Source organism: Rhineura floridana, chromosome 7 (genome assembly GCF_030035675.1).
Source record: "Rhineura floridana isolate rRhiFlo1 chromosome 7, rRhiFlo1.hap2, whole genome shotgun sequence".
NCBI classification, from domain to species: Eukaryota; Metazoa; Chordata; class Lepidosauria; order Squamata; family Rhineuridae; genus Rhineura; species Rhineura floridana.
This window is the reverse complement of record NC_084486.1, coordinates 93,444,602-93,460,123: the sequence shown is the minus strand read 5'-3', so window position 1 is coordinate 93,460,123 and position 15,522 is coordinate 93,444,602. Positions and strand designations below refer to the sequence as shown.

General features: G+C 41.6%; 1 protein-coding gene across 1 annotated transcript in view; it reads right to left on the bottom strand.

The window, feature by feature from the left end:
• SENP2 (SUMO specific peptidase 2) overlaps positions 1 to 15,034 on the bottom strand; it is a 46,619-nt gene extending 31,585 nt beyond the window's left edge. Inside the window, exons 1-6 of the mRNA XM_061636532.1 lie at positions 14,852 to 15,034; positions 8,341 to 8,396; positions 5,910 to 6,019; positions 4,410 to 4,485; positions 3,751 to 3,832; positions 2,089 to 2,245 (exon numbers count right to left, since the gene is read on the bottom strand). Of these exons, the coding sequence (XP_061492516.1) occupies positions 2,089 to 2,245; positions 3,751 to 3,832; positions 4,410 to 4,485; positions 5,910 to 6,019; positions 8,341 to 8,396; positions 14,852 to 14,961 (591 nt within the window). The 5' untranslated portion in view covers positions 14,962 to 15,034. The remainder of the gene's footprint in view (positions 1 to 2,088; positions 2,246 to 3,750; positions 3,833 to 4,409; positions 4,486 to 5,909; positions 6,020 to 8,340; positions 8,397 to 14,851) is intronic.
• Positions 15,035 to 15,522: the final 488 nt, after the last annotated feature.

The following is a 15,522-nucleotide window of genomic DNA, read 5'->3' as shown; positions in this document are numbered from 1 at the left end:
TCTGTCAAAAGCAGAGCCATCCACCCACATCTTCAAGATCACACTCCCCCACTTCTATCTATGCAACTCAAATCAGCTTGCCACTAACAGAGAGGATATTTGCAGAACAAACACCTTCAAAGGATTCAAGTAACTGAGCCAAGTGACACACCACAGAAGTAGTGCATCAAAGAGACCAGAGACCAAAATAAGTCACAAAATATCTTTAGCGGTAAGAAACATCAGCTTACTGCAGCTTGGACATGCAGTGGGAATTACTTGGTGAGGAGTATGAGACAAGCATCAGAATAAACACAGTGTTGTGTGCCATGAGCACTTAGGTGCTATTTTTGATGAAACTGAGGTAGAGGCAACAGCTATGGGCAATGGAGCCTCACCACCGTTGGCTTTAAGGAGGTAATTCCAGAGGCTACAACACACGAGGATGCTCATAAAATACGGGGGAGCCCCCCTCCCTTCCTTCTATACTGCCTCCCTCGTTATTTGACCTGGACTCGGACACTAGCTATCAGTATGACCCAGGGACACGACTTGATATTGCATCTACGCCAGGCCGCCGCCGCCGCCGCCACCTCTCGCAGTGGAGGGTGCCAAGCTGGGCTGGAGCCAGAGAGGGACTGTGGCTTCTTGGTGGACCTGATGCTTTGGCCTGTCCTTGGAAGACGCCGTTTTTGCTGTGAAGACCTTTCGGCGTCTTCTGAGACCCGGGAAGCGCCCCTGCAGTTGTTGCCATCTTACCATCTGGCTTTCGTCCACTCTGCCTTGATATTGGCTGTGCTTACATCTTGGCTCTTTTGCCTCGGCTTCTTTGAGAACTTCCCTGTTAGTTTCATTTTCGAGGGGTCTGTTTATCCCACCCTTCTCCCTGTGGGAGCTGCCGGACGCTAAGATCAAGAGGAGATGTAGCCTTTGATCTTGCAAACGGACTATCACCCACATTGGCTTTTAGTGGGAAGACTTATATCGGGAGCTTCCATTTGAAATTACATCTTTCGGACTATACAGGCGAGAAGCCCTATTAGTGAAATCTAGTTGCCTCTACCTTATTGTTTAGTCTATTGTTTAGCTTTGATGTTCTGATGCTTTTGTTGTTTTTGATGCTCTGATGTTTTATATGTTTTTGCTTTGTACGTCGCTCAGAGTGGCTGAGTATTCCAGCCAGATGGGCGACTAATAAATCGAATAAATAATAATATTTTTTTTAAAAAAAGGCCTCAAAGAAAAGATAAAACGGAGAAGAGCAGCAAAACTAGACAAGAAAAACCAGCAATACAGCTAGAAAAAACATTAAATCAGTAAGATAAATATACTACTAAAGAAGTATCTCCAAGAAATTGGAAGAGAATTAAGGAATATGAGATGATTGATGGTACTAAAGCAAGCAGAATAAACATCATTCAATGGGGCATATCAAATGCTGCAACTCTGCTGGCACAAAGGACTTGCATGTTCACAAAAGAACTTCCTCTTTCACTCCTGTTCCCTCCAGGCCCCTACCCGCACACCCTCAAAATCAGCTGGTGCAATTCCATTACTTTAGTTCACTGAAGTTGCGGTTGGACTGCAGCTAATGCTTTAAAGTTGAAAGATAATGAGAACCAACATGGCACAAGGGACACTTGGTAGACTTTGAACAGAGACCTGAGTTCAAATCCTTGTTCAGCCATGAATTGTTAGAGATAGTGACTAGCTCAAGGTAACCTAAGCTCTGTCTATCTCACAGGACTGTTGAGGAGAAAAGTGGGGGAAACCTCATGTAGGCCATCCTGAAGTCCTTGGAGGAACCACAGAATATAAATGTGATAAAAGAAAAAAAAACCCACTTTTATACAAAAGCTTTAGAATCTCAACTTTAAAAAATCTTTTTAGAAATATGTATTCAATATCTCCTTCAAAAAAAAAGACTCAAACTAATAGCCCACCGACTATTCTGGAGGCAATTCTAAGCTAGGAAGCTACATTTTCTATTAACAGGTTCAGTTTACCAGTTACATCCATATCTCTGAGACACTATACCCTAAACGCTCAAGTTCAGTCTCCATCATCTGACTAGAGAACATTCTTAAAGCTAGTTGTCCTAGGACTTGCCTCTTCCACTGTACAGTGAGGTTTCCTTAGATACCTTCCAGTATCTAGACTGGACGCTTCTAGCACATGCCTGTGAGTAGCAAGCCTCCATGGTAGCAAGCCCTCTGGAAGTGAATTATGGCTTTTCTTGCTACTCTTTCGGACACTACAGTCATGCCTAGAAAGAAGAAAGAATGGGTTAAGAATTAAGTATGTTACTAAAACCTGCAAGGCATCCATTAGACTGGGCTAGCTCGTCTTACAACCCAAGAAAGACAGAAAACGTGACCAAATTGGTGGTCTATGCTGATCCTGCTGATTCCTCCCTAGTACCATTCTGTGGTCAAGCTAGACTGTGCATCTGAAGCTAATAGCTGCCACTCAGAGAAAGCATGGAAACACTCAACTGAAGAATGGTGGCCTCTCTATCTCGAACCTGCTACAGTACTGTGCACTAAGGCTTGGATTTTTGTCTTTGCTCTTGGGTAAAAGGAGAAGAAGAGAAGGAACTGGATCAGGAAGGAGCGATGTTTAGAAGGTCTGCTTTCTCTACATAAAGGATAAGCAAAGTAGGTCAGTCACTGAGAACTACTGAAACGTAGGAAAACTCTTTATATTGTGACTAGGGTAGAATGGCAGCAGAAGCCACTATTGCTAGGTTCATCAGAGGAAGGAGACCATCTTTCTCAGACTCTCTCTGAGAAACAGCAATGGCAGTGGAGGCTTCTCAGAAGACGGTTTCATGGCACTTGCTGTCATTTTTTTCATCAGTTTAGTTGCTCTCACCACCCTAATATATTGTCCTTTCTTTTTTGTAGGCTGCGTCTTGACAGAGGAAGTTCAGAGGGAAGGAGGTAACAACAGCCACAGAGGAAAATATTTTTAAAATTAGTGTTTTTTATTAGAACAAGCAAGAAGAAGTTAAGAAAAAAGCCATTAAAAGTATAGAGGAAATGGTCAGTAAAAATGTGTCAAGAGAACATTGGTACTTAGCAGAAAAAGCAACTTTGGAGAGCTCTGTCCTGGGCAAAGGCAGGGAAAAGACTGGGGAAGAGTCAATACACATGACAAAAATTGACTGCATATTCCTTGCCTTTCCCAGGCGGTAGGAGGAGCTAATCTAGTTTAATGGATGTCTCCTTCACCCCAAAGAGCTCCCTCCAAGGTAGGCCTGTATTGTATGTACCAAACAAGTAAGGTCTAGAATGGCTTGTTGTGAGAGCATGCGCTAATTTATTCTCCTTGGGTCCCAAACTAGAAGCTGCCTCAATTCTTACAACACAATACTTCTCCCAGACTCCTGGGATCCACAATGGACACTCTCCTCAGTCTTCACAATTTTCCTCTACAAACTTTGACTTTAAATACTGAGCAGAGCTACAAAAGCTGTATGCTGGGTGGGCTCTTTATTTTGCTCCTCATTATTGTTAAACGAGTCAACCCTAGGAGAACAAGATTGTAGCAGGAGATGCAGAGCAGCTGTCCAAATTATTTATAGGGCTAAATTAAGAGGGTTTTCAAAAGTTGAGGGATTAATTTAGGGAATAAAAAGAATGATCCAACATACTTCTGTAATTAACTTAGGGAGTGAAAAGAATCATCCAACACACTTCTGTAGTACCAAGTAGCTCATAATAATTAGTTCATATAAGAATAGATTGGAAGAGCAGCAGCAGATTTCACCTCAGACAGGTCGTAACTCTGCGAAAGTCAGATACCATCTCTTCATTTGGATGCATTCTGGTACTGCAACTGGCTTTCTTATCTATAGAAAAGACAGTAGGATTTATCACAAATAATTCTGTAGACTATTGCTGTGCTGATTCCAGAGGATTATCAACCTTCCTTGTGTAGGTGGGAGAACGTTATACCCCTCTATGCTTGCTCCTAGAGGGATTTACTTACTCAAGTAGATGCATTTGCAGACCAAGGCTCTAGCCTGTTGTTTTAAGTACCAAGCTGTTGTGCTTGCTCATAAGTAAGTCTAATCATGAGAAAGGGGGCCTTGCCAAGGGCAAGGTAAAGCCCTCCTCCTTGCACGCACACACAGTTTAAAGACAATAACCAGAGCAGATTGATCTAACCTAGTATAGCTGCAGTTTGTTCTATGTTATACAATAACGACTGCCCACTTTATAATAAGTGGAAAAATAATTATGATTACATATGGAGCATATAACCACAATGTGACAACAACAAACGAGGAAGAGAGAGTATATTTTTCAATGTTTTGAGTATTTTTACTCTGTTGGCTCAAATTTTAGATGAACAAAGCTACAAGAAATAAGATAGTTTGCTAAAGCAATTGGATCTGAAATACAGTGACAATATATGTCACTTACCCAATTCAAGCTTCTGTATCCCAGAGGTAAATTCCATCTTCTTGCCAGTTGAGGCACCAGAGGCATTTGAAATAACCTTGAGGAAAACAAGTGTTTGCATAAGTCTTATTCTAGTCATGTCAAATGTACAAAACCCATGCTGTTCCCCGAGAGATCCCGTTCCAATATTTTGGATTAGAACAAGCTACATGAATTGCTGCCTTATATCACCTCAATCCTGCCCCCAATTTTGCCCTTTTATGCCACCACTGAAAAGGGCACAAACTTGGCTCTGCATGCACAAGCCTCAAATAACTGCACTCATGTAAGTTAAGACAAACAGCATTAGGCTCAGGTGTGTGAGGCTGAAGCTTGTACTTAATGGGTTGCCAGAACAAGAGATGTACTTTTATTAAATTTGGAACAAGGTGCTTGTGTGTGTCACTGGACATGACTAGCAACATGAATACACTGATCTCAGATTATATATACCTTTTTAAAAGCACAGTAACAGATATTTATTGTGCAATAATACACTTGGAGATTTATTAGCAACATTTATATTCACCCACATCAGAACTTTAAGAGCTCAGAATGTGCAGAATTGGGGCTTTGTTTTGCAATGTAAAACATTCATTGAACTCAGATTTCCACAGATCACTTTCATCCCTGCGTTTTACCCAACACGAGATCCAATTCAACATAATCAAACACACCACCTCTGTCCCTACAAGTTCAAGGATATGTATGTAAATACGACTTCCCATAAACTGGGCCATTAATGAGAAGCTTTTGGCCACAAGCTCCTTTGGTTGACAACTCTCCAAAATGGCGACAGACACATTTTACCTAAGAACAGCCCAGTGCCTTCTTCAACTGGCTACTTAAATGGTTCAATAATGTATTGGAGCACTACATATGGGAATAGGAATCTTGCCTTCCTGCTTAACATTGAACACTTAATGCTCCTTTTCTCCCTGTCCAGCAATGCATGGGAATTTCTCTTGGCCTTAAGAACAGCCTGCTGGATCAGATCATTGGCTCATCTCATCCAGCATCCTGTTCTCAGTGGCCAACCAGATGCCTATGGGAAGCCCACAAGCAGGACCTGCGCACAAGAGCACTCTCCCCTCCTGAGGTTTCCAGCAACTGGTATTCAGAAGCTAGCAGCCACTGATAGCCTTACTCTTCATGAATTTGTCTAATCCTCTTTTTAAACCATTCAAGTTAGTGGCTATCACTGCCTCCTGTAGAAGCAAATTCCACAGTTTAGCTATGCACTGTGTGAAGAAGTACTCTCCTTTGGCCTTCCATTCATGCAGCCCTATACTTAAGGGCCAGCAAAAAGAGTTATCTCATAGTTGAAGTTTATTTCTTCTTTAAAGGAAGGGGGGGGAGAACAAAACTGTCCTTCCCACTCAAGTAAATGTAACAGCACAGCTCCAGAGTAACAGGACAGCAGTCCCATAGATCTAATTTGTTTTGAATGTACGTAAGTCTCTTCTCAAAATGCACACAAACCTCATCTGTAGCTTCTGCATGCTGATCTCCAGTCTGAAGATATTTAGCTGACAACTGGGACGGTAGTTTAATTAGACAGGCAATCCCCTGAGTCAATGTACCAAAAATACCTATGAAAAGTTAGACAGACAGAAGAAAGGCCCATATCCTGAATCTCATGTCATACAAAACAGCATTGTAGTCATAAGACAAAGACACCAAAGAACCCTTCCGATGAACTAATGCTAAAGGCTAGAATATTTAAGATTGAAAAGACTCCAGAAAATACTCTTATGCAATGCGGTATCTACCTTTATGGATACAAATTCTTTTGTCATCCTTTTGCTCTAATCATCACATGGAGAAGAAGTGGCACAAATTGGATGTAAGATTCTTAAAAGTCTATATTGAGTGAACCAAGGCTTCAAAGTCTGACACACTTTTTGTTTTCTATAAGCAGAGGTCACTCAGGGTCAGAGTTTCCAAGGCAACTCTGGCTCAGTGATTCAAGAGTGATACAGGTTTGGGTTATCAAATGTCAGGTTAGGGAGTATCTAAAGGGATTACTATCATTCTGTCAGAAATTCTAGTGGCACAGCAGCTTTCTAAAATCATTTTGTCACAGAGTAACAAACGGGGTAAATAAAATTCATCTGATAGATGAATCAAACAGCACTACGAAAACTGAATTTGGTCACTGGATAATACCACTTGCTGCCACAGAATCCTCAGAAGGGTTTGGACCAGTAGACCCTTGCATGGTTTCAGAATTGGGTTGGCTTCCAACATTTGCAAGTCCACTTTCTAGGATGTCCCTCTGTTCATATCAAGAGAAAGGAAGATTTTGCCTCATTTGGTAACTCCTTTCTTGGTATGAGCAGAGACACATTCCTGTTCAACCCTTTCAATATGAGGGTTCTGCACAGTATGTATGATGATGATGATAATGATAATAACATCCCACCCTTCCTCCCAGAGGGAGGCCAGGGTGGCAAACAAATGATAAAATAATAAAAATATATTTAAAACTTGTTAAAAACAAAACATTTTTTAAAAAATCTTAAAATCATCATTAAAAAATATCTTTAACACAATTCCAACACAGATGCAGATTGGGATAAGGTCTCCACTTAAAAGGCTTGTTGAGAGAAGGTCTTCAGTACGTGCTGGAAAGACAACAGAGACAGTGCCTGTCTAATATTTAAGGGGAGTGAATTCCAAATGGTAGTTGCCACAATACTAAAGGTCCACTTCCTGTGTTCTGCAGAATGGACCTACTGATGAGAAGGAATCTGCAAGAGGCCCTCTCCTGCAGAGCACAGTGATTGACTGGGTATATAAGGGGCAATACGATCTTTCAGGTATCCAAGCTATATAGCTTGGCCCCAAGCTATGTAGGGCTTTATACACAAAAACCAGCACCTTGAACCTAGCCTGGTAGCTAACTGGCTGTCAATGAAATCCTTTCAACAGTGGGTTAACATGCTGGCGATATTCTGCTCATGATAAGTCACGCCACTGCATTTTGCACCACCTGCAGCTTCTGGACCACCCTCAAGGGTAGCCCCACATACAGCATATTACAGTAATCCAGCCTGGAGGTTACCATTGCATGGACAACAGTTGTCAGGCTATCCCGATCCAGAAATGGCCGCAGCTGTCTTACCAGCCAAAGTTGTTAAAAGGCACTCCAAGTCACTGAGGTCACCTGGAAGAAAAAGATGGATCCAGGAACACCCCCAGACTACAAACCTGCTCTTTCAGAGGGAGTAGGACCCCATCCAAAGCAGGCAAGTGACCAATTACCCAGGCCTCGGAATTACCTATCCACAGCGCTTCTGTCTTGCTACGATTCAGAGTCAGTTTATTGACCTCCATTCAGCTCACCACTGAATCTAGGCACTGGTTCAGGGCTCGCATGGCCTCTCCTGATTCAGATGTTATGAAGAAATAGAGCTGGGTATCATCAGTGTACTGCTGACACCTCTGCCCAAATCTCCTAATGACTGCTCACAACAGCTTCATATATTCTTTCTGTATGATCTATAGTGTTCTGTCAGTTTTCCAACTTAAGTGTCTGCCCATAAGTATATAACAAGACAAAAAAACCTTGCATTCATTTGTTTATAAACAATATTTGAATAGATTTGTCTCATGTTCTGGCCAAAATACTATTAATGGCACTGACATTCCATTTTTGCATTTTTTTTTACTTGCAATAAACTGAGGCCCTCTGTTATCATTAGGCTTTAGATGAGAATGAGGTATGGCCATTTGAGGTAGATGTGGTATCTCTGTAGGAGGGGAGGAAAGGAAATGCATTTGAAGATCTATGTAGTTATACTGTAGTGATGACTGAGGTGTCAAAAACAAAGCTTCCTTTCAAGACATACAGCCAGCTATTCTAAAGCTAAAACACTTAAAACATGAGAAGTGATCTAACAGGTATTACCAAGTTTCTGCCTTTTGGCTTGCTCCTGACCAGGGTCTTCAACATACAACAGAGTACTGTGGAGAAAAATGGTAAAACACAATGCATTACAAGGAACATAGACACTCATCCCAAACTTGAGCTACCTGTTGCCAAGAGCTCCTTGTTCTCAGGTACTGCAAACATCACTTTATTTATCTGTAACTAGCTGGTCACATATATACAAACTAGAAAGTTTCCCCTTTGATAGTATTATACATCAATAAATGGGATGTTGCATGATCTGTGATGTGCCCATGCCAATTCAATAGTACAGTACCCTGTGGCAAAAGTAGTAAGTAAGGATGTGCACTGAAAACATGATTTGGTTATCATCTCTCTTTGGCACTTCAGAAAGCAGGATAATTCTGCATGGACCACTTTAGAGGACACTCAGGTCTGAATTGAACAATTGCTCTGGAAAATCTGAAGGTTTGTGTCTCCTCGCTGAGTATAATGGGAAAATCAAACAGCTGTAACTTTTTTTCTTTTTGACTTTAGATGCTATTTTCCTTCTGAGTAAATAAAGTCCACCATATTTCAGACAAATAGGTGCAGAGTTTTTGTACAAAAAGCTTTTAAAATCTGAATTTTTAAAAAGGGGAATCACATGTAACCTTTTATATTTTTGACAGAATTAGGTGGAATTTATAGGCACCAGGAAAGTACAAAAGCACTGTGATTAGCTGGGGAGAATATACGTTTTCGAAGACACTCTCTAGGGTGTCCCTCTGAATTTCCAAATCGGTCCCAAACCTTTGGAAACAGTCTGATTCACTCCGGATCAATCTGGAGAGTACCTGCTTAAGAAGATGTCCGAATCCCTCCAAAGCAACCCACTTCAGTTCAGAATGCAGACGTGAATGCACAGCTCTAGTAACTAAATATATGTGTAAGTCAAGAAGTAGCAAGTAACCACAGCTACATTTCTATACTGCAATTAAGGCATACTAAAGTCTACCCAGAATCCAGCCTTTCCCCCTCCTGTTAAAAACACAGTTTGATATCTTAAGTATTATTAGCAAGGATATGTGTGCAGCACAAATAATTTTGTAGTATGCTTAGTAAATATTCACTGATAGGCGAAAAACCTTGGGTTTAAGAATGTACCTATAGCCCAAAGATATTTCTATCAAACTTTAAAAAGCAGGGAAATTGGGCAGCTATAGTGAATGCACCAGGGGAGCAGGAGACCTGACCTCCTCTCTGAGATATTGAACTGCCCATCAAATTTGTCAAAATGCAAACACCATTTGGGTTGGTCTTTCACAGTCTAATCCACTTCCTGTGTAGCTTGGAAGAATTTGGTAACATGTGCCTCTGAGCATATGGTGAGTGGTGGCAATACCTTGCCATCTCCAAAGATGGAGAATTATATTTTTGTATGTTTTTTGGTGTTCTTACTTTGCTTCTTTCCTGTGTTACTAATGTTTCTACAAAGAATCTACGCTAGAAAATTTTATTTCCCTCATTATTTATCCAGAAATCTGTGTCAAATTTATTTTTATTAATTTCAATGCCTTTTTATTGGTCAATGTCATATGATGGTGAAGACAGCCTTTTGTATTTCAAATTGTTGGTTAAGTTCTATTTCTGAGTGCATTAACAGCTGAATCTGAAACTGCAGTTTGATGCAAAATCAGACTGATTACAATGTGTTGCTACTTCAGCAATGATTCTAGCTGTTGGAAAAAAGAAGATGCATGTTTTCAGCCTCCTATGTTTAAACCACTTCATTTAAGGCAAGGTGGGCACGGTCAAAAACATAGAGCACACCTAGAATTTTGCTAGAATATATTTCACCTCCCACTGTTTTATCTTGTGCAAATTGAGACACTCCTGAGGTCCACTGGAGACTATTCTGCAGAAGTAAGTGCCATTATTCCACAATTATGTTTGGAGTTTTTTTAGTATAAATTTTGCAAAGTGTTGCTGTACTTCACATATTCTTAGAAACAAAAGCAAAAGAAAATGATTTCCTATAGAAAACTTCACTAAAATTGCAAAGTAAATCAGACATATTTAAAGTGACCATCTCAACTATATCAACTGTCTTAATAATGTTGCTTCCTCCCGGCTAAAACAAGTTCAGCACAGGACGTATATTCTTTCTATTATTTGAGCTGATTACAGGTGTTGCCACCACTCACCATATGCTCAGAGGTACATGTTACCAAATTCTTCCAAGCTACACAGCAAGTGGATTGGACTGTGAAAGACCAACCCAAATGGTGTTTGCATTTTGACAAACGTGTAGGACAGTCCAATATCTCAGAGAGGTCAGGTCTCCTGCTCCCCTGGTGCATTCACTATATCTGCCCAATCTTTTCAAAGTTTGATAGAAATATCTGTGGGCTATAGGTACATTCTTAAACCCAAGGTTTTTTGCCTATTAATGGATTTCCCTTCTTTTTAATTCGGGAGATAAGAAATAGGATCCCGTGCAAGCTTGCTGAGAATGGATTGATCATTTGCATGCTTATTGAGTTCAGTGGGATTTACTCCCCTGCAATCATGCTTAGGATAGGTGAAACCGACCACAGGGGATGGGGAGGGCAGGAGGAGGAAGGGGAGGAAAGGCAGAGGGGAGGACTGGGATGGGAGCAGGCAGGAGGGGGAGGGGAGGAGAAGGACAGGTTTGATCATTTGCATGTTTATTGAGTTCAGTGCGATTTACTCCCATGCAATCATGCTTAGGATAGGTAAAACTGACAGGGGGGAAGGAGGGAGGGCTGGAGTGGGCAGGGGAGGAGGAAGAAGGAAGAGGGGGGAGGAAGAGAGAGGAAAGGGGACGGAGGGGGAAAGCAGGTCTGATCATTTGCATGCTTATTGAGTTCAATGGGATTTACTCCTATGCAATCATGGTTAGAATAGGAAAAACTGAGCATGGCGGAGGAGGCGGGGGAAGGGGAAGGAGCATATTGGAGGAGGGCAAAGGAAGGGGGAGGGGAGGGCAGGTTTGATCATTTGCATGCTTATAGAGTTCAATGGTATTTACTTCCGTACAATCATGCTTAAGACAGGTAAAACTGACCATGGGAGGAGGAAGGGGAGGGGGAGGAGGAGGAAGGGGAGGAGGAGGAAGGGGAAGGAGGGAATTGGAAGGGGATGGGGAGGGAGGGGCAAAGGAAGGGGCAAGAGGGAGGGGATAGGAGGGAGAAGGGAAGGTGGGTTTGATCTAGGGTTGTCAGGCTCGAGGCCTGAGACTGATTCTGTATGTTTAAGAGAATCTCCCTTCCCCCTGCACAACTTTTAAAGATATAGAAGACCTCTTGGAGGCTGGGCCTGGCTACCCTAGTTTGATCATTTGCATACTTTTTGAGTTCAATGGGATTTATTTTTGTGAAATCATGTTTGAAAATGGAAATGGATTGCCTTCAAGTCGACCGAACTTATGGCAACCCTTTGAATAGGGTTTTCATGGTAAATGGTATTCAGAGGTGGTTTTACCATTGCCTTCCACTGAGGCTGAGAGGCAGTGACTGGCCCAAGGTCACCCAGTGAGCTTCATGACTGTGTGGGGATTTGAACCCTGGTCTCCCAGGTCCTAGTCCACTGACCTAGGGGAGCAGGAGGAGATTGGGTGGGTGGGCACTGGGCAAAGGGGAAAATCCTTTCCTTTCCAAAAGGAAAACATTGTGAACAGTATCATTGCTTTTCAGCGTTTCCCTCACTTTTTTTATCTACAGCAGGCACATGTAGCCTCCCACCCAATTTTAAACCAAAGCTGTCTCTGGCCACATCCACACCAGGCCTTTATTTCACTTTGGACAGTCATGGCTTCTCTCAAAGAATCCTGAGAAGTGTAGTTAATGAAGGGTGCTGAGAGTTGCTAGGAGACGCCCTGTTCCCCTCACAGATTTTCAATTAGAGTGGCTGACTGTTAAACCAGTCTGGCCACTGGAGCTCTGCCAGTGGAATAGGAGTCTCCTCTCAGCACCTTTCACGAAGCCATGACAGTCTGAAGTGAAATCAAAGTCTGGTGTGGGTGTGGCCCCGATTAGCCAAGCCCAACAGCTGTGAGGCTTTTAGAACACTGACGGTTGTTACTAAGCATGCCCGCCCTTGTCATTGGCTTCCAGCCAAACTTTCTTAAATTAATTAAAAATCAGCCAGGCATTTTTTTAACTTTTAAATTGCAGAAGATGAAGATCAGAGTAGGGGGCAAGGTCAGTATTAGGATTACAGGTACTTTGTGAACATGGCTTATTTTTAATGAATTTCAACAGATTATGAGAATTCTCAGGGGGAAAAGTCCAAAAGGGCTCTGGGGATTTCTCTCTCTCTTTTTAGACTTTGAACTCTGTATTCTCTCTGTCTGTTTTGTGTATCGCCATGAAAATTGAAAGGGTTGTTAAGCAAGCGTTTCTGAGTTCAGGACTTTAAGTTTTGTAAGGTTTTGTTTTGAAATGAGCTTATGGGAAGCATCAGAATGGCTTGGGGGGGTATTTTCAATTCAACATTGCGGAATGTGAAAAATCCACGCTGTCTATAGTATACAGCCACTCTTGTGGCTGTATAATTGAGAGGTATAAGGACCAAAAAGAAGTTGCAGTTTCTTAGATTGGCGGCTATTCATCTAGCATCCAGACCAATAAGAGGAAAAACCTTTCAGTTCACTGCACCTCTGCTGTGGCACATCAGGAGCTACAAGACTGTTCCTTATGTACATCACCACCATTTATCTGTACTACTGGGTGGCAGAGAAAAACAGAACTATAAGTAATTATTTTAAAAAGAACCAAACAGTTGGATGCCTTTAAGTGCAGAAACCAGTGCTGATGATCAGCCATAATAAGATATGTAAGATAGGATTAGCTAATGTTACCTATTTGCGGGAGCAGTTCAATGATATTTTCTGAAAATCATTATGGTGTTTTAAAATTTATATTAAATTTTGTTGGTTTCTGATTGTTTATAAACTGCTAGACAGCTTAGGTTTTCATGGAAAAGTAGGGTATAAGTTTAATAGAGAAAGAAACCTGCTTATATATACATAAAACTGGGCCCTGTCCTATTCATACCCATTTTTTCAATCTGTGTAGAGGCCATATCAACTAGAGATGTGAAGGCCTGGAAAAAAACCCGGAAAAATTCAGAAACCCCCTGGTTTTTTTCCCAAAGCCTTTTTTGTTTTTTCCCCCAAAAATTGGAAAAATTGAAAAAAATGAAGAAAAAATGGATTATGGAATGTTTTATTTTAGCATGATGAATAAAATGTTTCACTGAATCTTGGTTCCCCCCCTTTTTTTTTCTCAGTTCTTTTTATGGGAATGGATGCTTTATGTGTGCTCGACGCTGTGGAGGACTAGCAGAGACATACTTTTCTTTGTTATTAATGTTGATGGTTTCTTCTGGGGTTTTTAAATTGTTTTTTGCCTGCTCCTTATAAATCTGCAAAACAAAAGAGGTGCCTTACAGTTCAGGTGTGCCTTACAGTTCAGGAGTTTGTAGATCCATTCGTTACCAAAAAAAGTAAAAAATTTAAAAAGTAAATTCAATTTGTAATAATCGTTTGAATAAAATGTACTGTATTTTTAATATACCAAATGTGATAATTGTATGCCAAACCAACTTGTACATAATTACATTTGATGTTCCTGAAGTAACAAAGTGACTTTCAATCTGTAAAAAGTGCTAATATTGCATTCTTTCAATTTTCCAAAAATTTCCATTTTTTCCATGTCCCTGGCTTCAAAATTTCTAGAAATGTTACATCTCTACATATAACAAAGCTGAAAAAAACCCCCAAATGTACATTTCTTAATTGCACAGACCTAGATACTGCACGCCTGTAGGACTTACACATGACTGCATTATATCCAGGAAGGAGATTTTGCCTTATGTGGCGAATCTTTTTTCTGGATATGAACAAACAAGCATTCAAACACGCACCTCCCATTTGGCGTTGCTGAAACCAGATGTTCAAATATTCCTCTTGGTTTTCTTTAAAGTACAAATGGCTTTATTCTGTTTTTCATCACAGCTCAAGCATGACAGATTAAGACACTCTTATTTCCACTATACAGATATTGGCTTCATTTATCAAGACCATGCACCCACGCAAGGAGGCACCCAACAACTTCAATTAAAAGCAGCCAGCATCAAAGAAGAATTTAGTTGCATCAACAGGACCAACGCACTTCAAGCTATATAGCAGCTATTCATCTGGGAAATTCCAGCAAATAGATAATGACCCAAGGATGCACAGATTCTACCGAGCCCATGTTGCCAGTAGGCCAAATCACACTCACGCACAAACCAGTCCAGCACTCCGTCAACTGAGCCACAGTTTCTGAGGTTGCAGAGGGGGGCCTGATGAAGAGAACAACGCCGGTTTGAACCAGAGAAGACGGAGGCGGCCGGACTTGTAACATGAGACCTTTCGGGTTCGGAGACTTCTACTACTACTACTACTACAGCAGGCCCACCCTGAGGCTCGTGGAACTAAGCAGACGCCCAAGCCCTGCATCGGTTTCCTTGCCGCTCTGACCTGCGATACAGCCTCTTCCGCGGCCGAGGGAGGGAGGGCTCCGCATCGCTGCGACAAGAGGGAGAAGGGAGCAGCCAAGAGCGCAGCGCCTCGGAGAGCCATTTGTACATAGGCCTCAGCCACAGCGGCCGGGCCGGAATTGCGTCTATTATCTGCGACAGGCGCGCAGTCAGCGGCGAGGCTTGCTTGAACCACAGAGAGAAGGAAGAGAGGCTTTTTTAAAAAAGCCGCTCAGCAATCTCAAAATAATCCTCTCTCGCGCATAGGCAAGATAATTTTTGTTCTGTTTCTCTGCACATCCGTCTCCCAGTTATGAGACTAAAAGGAAGTAAAGTGTGTGTTTAAATGCATATAAGTACAATATATATTATCTCACTTTGAATCAAGCTCCATGCCTACTACTAGCAGAAACCAGTAATGATTTGAAACCAATGCTGATGAAAGTTAGAGGAAAGCACAAAAGCAGGACTACAGCTGAACGTCAAAAAGACTAAAGTAATGACAACAGAAGATTTATGTAACCTTAAAGTTGACAATGAGGACATTGAACTTGTCAAGGATTATCAATACCTCGGCAGAGTCATTAACCAGAATGAAGACAATAGTCAAGAAATCAGAAGAAGGCTAGGACTGGCGAGGGCAGCTATGAGAGAACTAGAAAAGGTCCTCAA